Source organism: Apis laboriosa, unplaced genomic scaffold (assembly GCF_014066325.1).
Source record: "Apis laboriosa isolate Shangri-la unplaced genomic scaffold, ASM1406632v1 scaffold18_cov149, whole genome shotgun sequence".
NCBI classification, from domain to species: domain Eukaryota; kingdom Metazoa; phylum Arthropoda; class Insecta; order Hymenoptera; family Apidae; genus Apis; species Apis laboriosa.
The window spans coordinates 3,005,709-3,018,020 of NW_025222233.1; the positions used below are offsets into that span (position 1 = coordinate 3,005,709).

At 42.3% G+C, this 12,312-nt stretch overlaps 1 protein-coding gene across 3 annotated transcripts in view; it reads right to left on the bottom strand.

The window, feature by feature from the left end:
- LOC122712045 (beta-1-syntrophin) overlaps nt 1-12,312 on the bottom strand; it is a 311,081-nt gene that overhangs the window by 59,114 nt on the left and 239,655 nt on the right. For all 3 annotated transcript variants that reach the window (XM_043931334.1, XM_043931336.1, XM_043931335.1), the window contains exon 4: nt 1,409-1,617. In XM_043931334.1, the coding sequence (XP_043787269.1) occupies nt 1,409-1,617 (209 nt within the window). The remainder of the gene's footprint in view (nt 1-1,408; nt 1,618-12,312) is intronic.

Genomic DNA, 12,312 nt, shown 5'->3' on the forward strand with positions numbered 1-12,312 from the left:
AGTATTATTATTATTATTGTATAATTGTGTTTCGAAACGGAAAGAATATCGAATTTCTCAATATTTTCGAGTATTCGAGTGAAGTGTAATACGAAGGAACGAAAGGATTAATTATTTCTCTTTCCGTCGAGCGATTGAAAGGGATGTATTCAAAGAAACTGGCCGAAGATGGCGTCTCGTCGAAAATCCTTAAGAACTTAAGGAAATCGTCCGTCTCCCTATTCTCCCTCCCTCGTGTTCCGTTCATCGTCGACGACGATCACGAATGTTTCACCGTTGAAGCTTGTCGGGGATGCTTTTGGGGCTCGTGGCAAATTGCCGGTATGCTCATGCGGGTTGGCTCTGCGGCGAGAGGACCACCGCGTCACCCTCCATCAGAGCGAAACTGCTCGCGAAAGAGCAGCCTCAGCCTATTCGATTCCTGGAGAAAACGCGTCGAGAGCCAGACGCGAGGCGAGGCGAGGCGAGCTTCCATTTCTCTGCTTCCTCTTTCGAGCTTCAACCCCTCCTCCACTGTCTCAACCATTCCATTGCTCTTGCTTAAACTCGCCTCTTTTCAATATTTCTCTGTCCCTTTCTTAAAAATTACTTTTCCTCCCACCTTTTATCACGGACATTTTTTTCCATTCTCCGTTTTCCGTTTTTCAAAAAGAAAAAGAAAAAGAAGAAGAAGAAGAAGAAGAAAGAGGAGTAAAATTCCCCTCTTCTCTTGTTCTTCCCTCCCACTTTCTTTCCTCTTGACTCGATTCTTACCTATATTTTAGCAGCTCTTTTTCCATTTCCTCCGGTTCAATCAGCGCTGGCAACTCCCAAGCTACGTCGTTTTATCAGTCAAACCATTCCAGTCGTCGATCCCGTCGTGTTTCCCTTACATCTCCTCGTCCTTTTTATTAACCATCCTACTTTTCATCTTTCCACCCTTTGTAGAAATTTCTGTTTCTATCCTCTGTTTATCCGTCCACCATTGAGAGACTCTACTATTAATTCCGCTGCATTTCATCCCTATGAATTCTTACTACTTCCCCGGCCAATTTAATCTCTCCTTTTCATCCCTTTTCTTTTAATTATTCCACACTTTGTAACTCGTCTCCGCGCCTCGTCTCTCTCCCCCTTCCCATTTCGCTCGCTCTTTCAAAATCGATGTCTTCCCTCGATTAAATTTTAAATTTATCCCTCACGGAACTAAAGAAAGAACGACAGACGTAATTGATATGCATATAATAAATATCCAAGCAACAAATTTCTCTCTCGAGAACCATCTCTATTCGAGAGGAAGAATACGAGGAATATGAAATTAGAAATGCATCGCGTTCGAACGCGGCCCTCGAAGACAACGCGGATCAATCTTCGTGTACTTACACTCTCGATTTTCGAGGGATCCATGCACGAAACGAGCGTGATCACTCACCTGAAGACAGTGTCTCCTCGCTAGCCAGCCGATGTGCTGAAGCTGCGGCGGATCCGGAAGCGCGGACGCCAGTCGCAGCGCCTTGAGTGTGAGAGCTGCTAGAGCCGAGTGCAGAGCGTTGAACCACACGTTCGCCTCCGCGTTATCCGCGGCTCTCAACCAGCACTCGTGCACTCCGTCCGGGGAATGAAGTTCCAGGATTCGACCCTCTGAAAATGGAAGAGCCGCGTGGCGTTAAAAAATCGTTCCCTCTCCCGTGAAATATTTCTTTTATTTCATTTATCAACGCGCCACTGACACAATTTATCCCGAGAAAACGTCCCGCTTCGGATATATATTACAAGGGAATAAATTTCACCATTCTTTCTTTCCCTTTCTTTCCTTTCTTCTTTTTTTCGAATAACGACGGGTATTCTCGAGTCGAGTTATAATACTAAAATTGAAAGTTAAGAACAGTCGCGTCGAACAGCCTGTTTCTTTTTTTATATTCCAGTTTTATTGGAGCGGCTTAATAATCTTGCAGAGATGGCACGGCAGGAGGGTATCGACAGATGTTCCATCCCGGGAACAAAACCTTTCTCCCTGCGAGAAGTATATACCGTGTAAGGTTGTTTCTCCTTCCCTTTGCCCCTAATATCGCCCCTCGATCCGGACAGCAAGAAGGAGGTCTATCAGGTTTCGGACTTAATAGTTTTCGCATCACGGGCCAACATAGTAAAGGCGTCATATAACTTGGATGACAACTCAATTTCAAGTTGAGCTTGACGTTGTTGCTCGCGTGCGCACCCTTTCGCGTAACAGACTAATTCGCTGAAGCTGAGCGTGTTGTGGCGAGCGTGTTGCAACGCTTCGAACACTGCGCACGTGCGCGCGTGTGAAAGGCTCGAGGTGAAACGAAAAAACTTCCTATTCAAATTTCTCTCGCACGTTCCCACGTTTAACATTTTTGATACCTCACACGCGAAACTTTTCCGAGTAGAAAGTTGCCGCACGAGAGAAATTCCATATCGATTTCCCCGGAGTTAAAATTTAGTTTCGAGAAGAAGTTGGAACGAGCGTTTTAGAGAGTACGTGAAAGACTTTTTCTTTTTTTTTTCTCCTCCCTCCCTCCCTCCCTCCCTCCCTCTTTTTTTTGTTATGAAATAAATAGCACAAAAGGGATTTAAGAGGTTAGTAGTCGAGATGGATATTTCGGTTTAAAACCGAGGGGTGAACGGTATCGGTGGCTAAACACCTCGTGACCACCACGCTCTGAACACCACCTTCTGTATCCGGTTACCCTTAGTTGAAGGGGTTGGCGCGCGAGACCCAACGAAAGCAGCGCCGTAACAAACGTCCGCCGTCTCTTATACAAAGTATCCACTTCCACCTTCGTTTTTCTTCCACACTTTTAAGCGATAACGAACGTTACCAGCCTCCAGGGGAGGGAGGGGGCGTTATTGCCGCGAGCTGGAAGGGTGGGACGAGATTGAAAGGGGAAGGTAGGTCAACCCTCCGCGTATTTCTTACAGTGGGAGGAGGGAAGCGTGAGAGAAACGTTTGGGGTCCTTCCAAATGGACCTAATCGCTTCAGGTATTTCAGGAAGGGTGATTTGTTTGGGTATAGAAAATCAACTTGGGGTAAATATTGGATCTTTCTTTTTTTTTTTTTTTAATTTCACTCTCGAAGATCACTCGCGTTTTCGATTAAAAAGTTTTTTTTTTTCCAATCATTTCTCAAAGATTTCTTCAAGTCTTTCTTATTATTCGTATAGCTTGATAGAAAAGAATTTCTTAATAAATTTTTCGTTTATCGAAATTCATTATAATATATGCTTCTTTCAAATACAATTTGAATATTACTTACTACAGAATGGTGTCTTTCACTTTTCATCTTATTCTATCTCTATTACCTTTTTTAATTTCTTTATTATTCGTATGGCATAATAAAAAAGAATTTGAAACCTCTAATAACAAATAAATATTTCAAAATTTTCAACAATTTGAAAACAATGTTACGTTACATAATACATCCGTTATATCTTTCACTTTTCATTTTACTCTATCCACATATAAAGCAATTATTCCAATCTATCCAACCCAACAATTTCCATTTCACAAACCTCGCACGTTTCCCCAAAGGAGCTTATATATACATACACCTTCCTTCTTAATCGCACTTTCATTACCACTTCCTCATTCTCCTCGACGAAAGACCAGGAGACGCCATCGCCACAATCTTCCGAATAGCCAAAGAACGTGTTGTTTCCCCCACCCAACTCCTAAGTCCGTGATTCTCAAGCAGACAACAATACGCGAACGGAAGCATCTTCGAAGGCTCGCAATCGGGGAGACAACGGAACGGTTCAGCCACGGTTCGTCAAATCGTCCCGGTTAATTGCTCGCGACAGATACGCTCCAGCTTCGCTTAATTAACGAAACAACCCATCTCTCTTCCTCCACCCTCCTCTCCCTTCCTATCTTCTATATCCCCGTACATTCGTCAAATTTTCCATCGTTCCTCGCCAACCTCGGCGTTTCTCTTTCAATTTCGCCCCTCTCCACGATCCCGTGGAGCGTACGCGGAACGTGACCCGGTAATCTCGCTTCCGGTGTTGTGTATCCGCGCGTAATTTGCGCGCCTTTGACCAACGACCCGTGCGGGGCGCAAAACCGAGCCAACCAACAACGCCGCGAAGCCGCCTTTGTTTCTGGCGGCGTCGCTCGAAAACAGACCGATAAGGTTAGTAAATTAGAGGGAGGGGAGAAGAAGGGGGTTGCGGGCAAAAAGGCCGAGAAAAGAGGATTCGTCGCGCGGACACGACGCCGACTTCCTTTTCTTCTTCTTCTTCTTCTTCTTTTTCTTCTTCTTTCACTTTTGTCGCTCTCTTTTCCTTTGGGGAGAAAAGGGAGGGGAGGTTTCCAGGACGGAGCGCGGCCCCAAGGGATTTTTCTTCCCGTTTGAAGACGGTAAAAAGATTTATGGCGACCTCTCTCCCCCCCCTCTTCCGTCCACCGGCTTTAATTCAAATTTCCTGTTGCGGGATTTCCTCTTCCACTCCCTTTCTTTCTTCTTTATTCTGGAAGGGGATGAAGGGTTCGTCTTTCGCGCTTCTGTTTCCCTCCCCCTTATGCGCGCACCTCGCTCGCTTTCTTTTTTTTTTTTTTTGTTATCGCCGATTTCGTGGAATGGAAGTTGTGCGACGTCGAATAATTTTTCGGCGCTTCTACTTTTTCTTATTTCTCAGAGCTCGTCACATCGTTATCGACGAATCGAAAGCGACGAGTGAAAGGAGAAGGAGAGGGAAGAAACGCGCCTCTTTGTCGCTATTTCTATTTTGTAAAATCTTTGCTCTTTAATCCTTCTCTCGTCTCCCCGAGAGAAAAAAAAAAATTCTTTGTCGGATGTTCTTCCTCCTTTTTTTTTCATATCTTCCTCCCTTGTCTTAAAAACTTTTCATCTTTCCATCCCTCTTTCGCCCACCCCTCTCGTCCCTCTTTCGTCGTCTTTTGTGCTCGTCGCGCTCCTTTATTCTTTATATACCTTATTTTATTCCTCAACGGTCGTCGTCGTCAACCACAACGTTACACGATGGAGTCGTTAAACGTGACTCCAACGTCCTCGTTTTCTCTTTATCCGCGCGCATTCGACGGATTCCAGCTTTCGGTTTCACGTTTCCGAACGAGTAATGTATCCCTTCCCCCCTACCCCCTGCCGTGCCTGGCCGAATCGACTACTTGGCGGGAAAAGGCAACCGTAACCGGGCACCTTTGTGGCCGCCTCGCGAAAGTCAGGCGATAAGCTTGAGAAACAGACACTGCTCCGCGCTTTTCCTCCCCCTTTCCTCTCCTTCGTATCTTTCGAAACGTGCATTCGGTTTCACAAGGAGCACCGTGTTGTGCGCAGATGGAGTTTCGGATTAAAACTTGTGAAAGGGGAGGAACGACGGAAGTTGGAAAATTGGCAAGAACATAAGGACGAGAGAGAAAGAGAAAGAGAGAGAGAGAAGAGCCGTTTAAGGGGATCGTGTTTTGAGAAAAATTATTCGAATCGATAATAATAGAAACTTTTTTTTTTTTTTTAATTTTAATCGTTCCCTAATAATTTCGTAATTTATTAAGTAACGAAAAGTGAGGAAAATAATAATACTTGTCCGTCCTGTTCTGTTCCACTCGTCTGATTAATGAATGACACGTGTCGACACTTGTTTGATCATAAATTGATCGTGACCATAATTATTATTATAGAAACACCAGTGTGATGCATGTAATAAAGAGAAGGAAATAATAACGTGTATGTGCGTGTGTGTATATACTCGTTTGATCAATGACTGACATGCACTACTTGTCTCATTACAAATTGATCGTAATAATTATTATTGCAGAAACCCATTGTTCAGCCACGTGATAAAAAGGATGGGAATAATAACGATATACGTTACACCCGTCTGTCCAATGATTGACACGTTCTCTACTCGATCGATCATAAATCGATCGTAATCACCGTAATTACACGTTTTATATTTAATAACGATGATTAATTCAATTGCGTTTTATACTTAAAACAAGTTTAAGGATACAATCCTTCGGAGCCATTCTTTCGGATAAATATACATTCGATCGTAAACTCTGTCCCGATTGCGAGTAATTAACCCGGAATGAATCAAGTTACAACGTGAAATTGCGTAAAAAATATTATCATTTCCTTTGCAAAATCCTTTTCCGCCTCTAATGAAACAATTTTTCGAATTTTCGTGGTCGGGAAGAATGGGAGGATGAGCGCAACGCCGACAAAAAAACCGCTCGAATTCTTTTCCGAGAGGAGAAGTTTTTAATACGCGATCACGAATTTCGAATATATCGAATTTTTAAAACCGCTGGAAATTTAGCGTTTCTCCTCGCCTCGATTCCGACGGATCGACCGTTTCACCAACTTTGGAACGGTTTTAAATTTTTTCCACGTTCACGGGGAAAAAATTTTCGGAATCATTATCGGGGATCTTTGTCCGAAACTTTTCCCGATTCCTTTCCCTTCCTCGACCAATTTGTCGCGGATAATAATTTTCCTGGATACTTAGCAATGATGGATGGCTCTTTGCCAGACAATCGAGAGGATTTGTAAAAAATAATCGACTTGGAGTTTAATTTTCGAAACATTGAGCGACGAATTGTAAATTATAGAAAAAGAAAAGAGTTTTTATTTCCTCTCGAAGGATATTAAGAGTGACAGTTTCGAAAATGAAGGAAATCCGAATGTTCTCTTCTCCTCGTACAAAATTTAATCCAATAAACGTGAGATCGATTCCAATTTTCAAGCGAGAGGATGTATCGACAAACAAGGGAACTCCATTAACAAATTTCTAAATTCGAAATTCTTTTAAATAGGAAGAGGATTATCCGAAGGATGTATTAAATTAATATCGGATTGCCACCTTGGAAGTATAATAAATTCCAAATATTTTCATTTGCCTCCGTGCCAAATCCTATCGAACGAAGAGAGATCGATCCATGTTCGAGGCAATAACACTCGCAGAAATAAACGACGAGGAAACTTTGCTCTCTCTCTGAAAAAAAAAAAAAATAATAATAAAGGATGGTTAAAATCGTTGCATTCTTGAAAATTACAAAATTTCAAATATTCCCGCGTTCCCAACGATTCCTCTCGATTAACAAAATTTAAAACTATCCATTCAAACGGGATCGATCTTCGTGATCAGATGCGGCAGAATCGACGACAAATTTCACGCGGAGAGGAAATGGCGGATGTATCGACAAACAAGGGAGCACAGAGCGGTGCTTCGATCGATGCCTGCCTTTGTTCCAACCAATTGTCGCCAGCATTAGCGAAGGCGATCGAGGCTGCCACGTAACGGTGACAATCGTTATTCTCGCCTCGAAATAATAAAAAAAAATCGGTGTTTGGAGATCTCTCTTTAGAAACTCTCTTTCTTAACGAGAAACGATTGGCCTACGTCGAATGGGGGGAGGAAAAAAGGTAAACCTTTCCAACGTGGTAAATCCACGGCCACGTTTTCCTCTTACTCTCATTGCCATCTTTTTTTTTTTTTTTTTTAATCTTTTAAAAGGATCAGCGTAGAGCCGTGGAAACGAGAGCGATTCCTCGTGACGCGTTACAGCACTTCCGTTTCAGGCTAACTTCGGAGACTGTGTCGCCTTCGAATCGCGTAAAATGCTAATTCTTTTGGCTTTCACGACCATTCCCCGGGTTTTATCTGGGTTGTTGAGGAAGATCGAGTTCGAAGTTTTTTAAATATACGCGAAGAGGCCGTTAAGCGATATTAAAAGGATTAAGATCGTCCGCTCGATCAATTTTTGGATAAAACCAAGTTTTAGTTTTGCTCGTTAGTCGCTCGTTAAAAAGTAAAATTCTCATTTCGAACGTGTATTTTGCGTCGATGAAAAATAATTTTCGAGAGCATTCGAGAATTTTGTGAATTGTCATCTTTAAAAGTACGCGATAACAATATTTATCCATTTATTATCCATTTATCTAATATTTATTTGTTTATTGTGTAAGCAAAAGATTGTCACCAAACGATCGTGAAAACAAATTGCTGTTTTCACAATTCGTTAAATGGATGCAATTCTGTTAAAATACACGAATATCGATATCGATCGATCATTGATCCCTCAAACGATCTTTCAATACGTTCACATAGGGGATGGAAAATGGGTGGTTCGAGATAAAAGATGGATGCTCGTTCTATTAATTCGTTTCACAATCCTGGGCCACCGAGTTTATTCCGCGTTCCCAACGGTATCGTTACATTCTCTTTCGAGATGAAAAATAGAAGAGGTTTGGCGGCGTCTCGTAATTCGTTTCGGTCCGAGGCAAATTGTGGACTCCCTGATACCTCAAATGTGCAATACTGGCTCCCTCGTTTCTAAGGATTCTCTGTCAGAGCTGTGTCGGTTGGTAATCGGAGATTACTCGGAGGAACAAATTGGGAAACATTATTTAGATCGTAATCGTTATTTTTATACTTAATTTTCTTCCGCCTTTGTTCTAACGCGAAATTTTAATAACAGAATCAATTAGAATTATTCGTAAATTCTACTCCACTTAGATAGAATTCCACTTAGGCGAACGAAATTTTAATGCGAATGGCCAATGGACTCCGTTTATCTGAATGTGGATGGAATTTAAACTGTTTTACTTTATTTCGCGATAATTTCTACAAAAATTATTTCTCAAAGCATCAAATGGATCGAAAAGAAAAGAAGAATAATCTTTTTCAGAAATATTGAAACGTATTATGATTGAATCCATACGAACCGACTAAATAGACTACTATATAAGCAAGTAGTATAACTCAATCATATAACACTAATATGAATACCGAAATCTTGGCAACGAATGAACATCCATTAATCCACGGATATCGCACAATTCGATTACCACGAATCGTCGAAAAAATCAGAAGAGAGAGAGAGAAATAGAAAGAAGAGAAATAGAAGAATCGATGAGAAACAATTCAGTCGCATGGGTTTGGAAAATGTTCCCCTTTCAAATCACCGACCATTTTCCGCAAATCACCGTTGATTCGCACCGTACATCGTTATTCGGCCTATTTCGAAAGGAAGGCAGACGTCGTCGAGCGAAACGGAGAAGAGAGAGAGAGAGAGAGAGAAGGGGAGTGAGAGAGGTTTCATGAGCCACTCGGCGAAGATAATCTGACAATCCGTGGCAAAGGCAGGTGTTGCACGCGCAGGTGCGCCATCAGATTCTACTACGGGAATGCGAGGCTCGTTTCGAAACGCGGTGTTGTCGGTGGAGGATTTCGGGTCGTGGTGTCGGGTCGCGGCCGTATTCAACCGTGTGCAACGCCCGTCCGCTTTCGAAATATCGCAGCCAATTTAGCCCCGCAAAATGAATTGTTGAAACCGGGCCCTCCCCTCCAATTCTCGGTGACCATTGTCACGTTGTTTCGTTGCCTCGTGGAAACGTGTTAATCGTCTCTTTACCGAGTCGCCCTCTCTCTCTCTCGCGTTCGAACAATTTCATCCTCGGCGCGTTCGGCCACGGGAAAATAACGCCAGACGAGAGATGCCGTGCGAACGCATCGTGTGCGCGTGGACGCACGTGTGGGTGAGCGCGGCGTGCTTTAAGAATTTAATATCCCGACTCTGGTGTTGAATATCAGGTATTTCTTTTTTTTTTTTTTTTTTTTTTTTTTTTTTTTTTTTTTTTTTTTTTTTTTTTTACCCAGGATCAGAACCGGGAATCGAGTTATTAAATTCTTTGATATTTACATTTCGCCGGGGTTACAATCTGATTTTATATCTCTGAATCGTATATGAGGGGTGTAATTTTATAGACATCTCGTTCTCTTTTTTCCTCTCCCCCTCGAGAAGTCAAGTATCGGAACGAATCGATTACTAATTAAGAAGATCTGATTACTAATTAAGAAGATGCGCGAACATACATACGGCTTTTTGTAAACGAAAATGATTAATCGAAAATTATTGAAAAAACAATTTGTACGATTACGTTGCGATTGATATTAAATTGAACGGAACAAAAATCATAAATCACGGAACGAAATAACGAAGTCTTGGACGTCGAAAATAATAGATGATGTACTTTCTAAAAATTATTCTTTCTAATAATCGATCATCTCTTGTAACTAAAACTCCATTAACTAAACTCCATGACCGTTTTTTTAAAATTTCAGATCTCGGAACACCGTTTCTCGCCCGGAAAGAATTATATTAAAGAATCCGGAATCGTCGATCGACCGATCCACATGCGCCTCTAAAATACGCGGCCTCTGTCCGCATAAATAACAGACCGGTGTTCTCCGATCCGCGGCAAGATCTACAGGGATGAACGAAGAGGTGGTGGCATCACCGTCGTCCTAAGCTACTTACCACCATCCCTCTAAGCTGACTTAGAGGGAGCATACAGGTCCGGCTAAGGGGTAAACTTGCCATCTCCAATTCAAATAAGATTTGCACGCGGTTCGGGTACAACGCGTAATCTGATGGACCACGCCAATTTCTCCGTGTAATCTATCCTCGACAGTCTTGTCGTTCTTGCCGGCGATGGCCCACGCGAGTCGTCTCTCGCGAAATTTTTTCCCTTTTTCTTTCCCTTCTTCTCAAGACGATCGGGTCGATGGATCTTGGAACTGTAATTATTTCTTCTCAACGAAACGGGCTACAAATATTCCGATACCTGCGGTCGATTCGATCTCTCCGATGGCTCTCGGATTTGGAAGGGAAATTAGCCTGGAACGAATCTCCTCGTTGAAAACGAGGAGAGAGTGCCTTGAGATGCCGCGATATAAATCGCATTTCGACGCTTCTTAAGGTAAAATTTGAGGGAGATCGTGATATCGATCATTATCTTTTGTTGAGGTTTTTCTTGACAGTTTTATTCCGTGAATCGGTTATGATATAAAGTGTGCGTTTAGGTTTTGAAATTGAATCTGACAGAGTTACGTCTTTTAACTCTTGACGTAAGCTCGAAAGCTCTTAATAGAGCTTTAAGATTTATATTAAAAAGAAAAAAGCTTCTTCGGAGAATTTTAATCGTCATTAAAATCGAAGATATTCCCTCGTTATATCTTTCCAATTCAAGAAAGAAATTCCTTTCTCACACTTTCTCAAAACTCAATAACATGTTTCACGAAAATTTCATTTCTGTAATTTTGAAAGATCGAAACTCCTCCTCTCATCCTCAAAAATTTATTAATCCCAAGAAATCGAGCTATACCGATATTATTCTCCGTCCTAATCCATTTTCAACTAACCAAATCTTTAACAATTCATTTTTGGATTGACGTAACGGAATATCAGCGGAAGTTGTGCGAGCACGTGGCAGGCAGAAAGCAGAGCCCCTCTGATTAGGAGGGGCGTGGGTGTGGCTCGACGACAATAGCGTCTGCTTGTTAATATCTTGTCCCCTTGAAAATCCCCTTGCGGCTGCTTTCCTTTCGAACACCACCCTTTCCTCTACTTCTTCTTCTTCTTCTTCTTCGAAAAACGTAGATGCATCCTTCTGGAAGCGAGAGCACACACCGGTTTATTACCACTCTCTCTCTTTCTCTCTCTCTCTCTCTTCTCAACGTGATATTCTTCTCAAGGTGTGGAGAATGCATCGAGCCGAAAGAGGAAGAAGGGAAAGGCGAAACGAGATACGTTGTTGTAGTGGTTTCGGTTGGCGCGACGAGCCGTCAAACTTAACAGTTTCGCAAGGGAAAGAAGGGGAGGGTAAGAAATCGAAGGTCTTTCGGCTGAGCGTCCGAGGAAGGGAGAGGATTCTTGGGTCCGAGGGCGGAAAGGGAGGGCGAGAAACGGTTTTTGCCGGAAGCGAAATCGTTCGAGAGGAAGGGATATACCTCGGCCCACCACGGATTTGAGTTATACGCCGACGTCACCGACAGCCACCGGTGTCCCCCCATTATTCTCCCCGTCCGAGTGTTTTTTTCGCCGGTATTTTTCTCCACCTAACTTCGAGATCTTTCGATTTGTGGATCTTCCTCTTCTGGCGAAAGGAGAGAAAGAGAGGGAGAGGGAGGAGGAGATCTCTCGATGCTTCAAGAGCTTTCGGCTCGAGAGTTTTCTTTTAAATGGTAAGGTAAGGTAAAAAAAGTGCTGGAAATTGATATTTAATTATTCTCTCAATTGCGTGCATTTTAAATATTTTTAGACGAAGATCTGCAGCTGTAGAACCGCCACTACTTTCCGTTTCTCTATTTTTATTACTTTTATCTTCGTTTCCTATCCTTGACGTTCATAGAATTCTATTTGAGCCGAGATGAAATAAACGTTTCAAAATAAATGGTGGGAGTGGAAGGGGAAAAAAGAAAAAGAAAGGAAAAAAATTTCATCACTCTATTATATTTATTAACTACGTATTTACAAATGAGATGCGAGTAATGCAGTAACAATATCGCCAC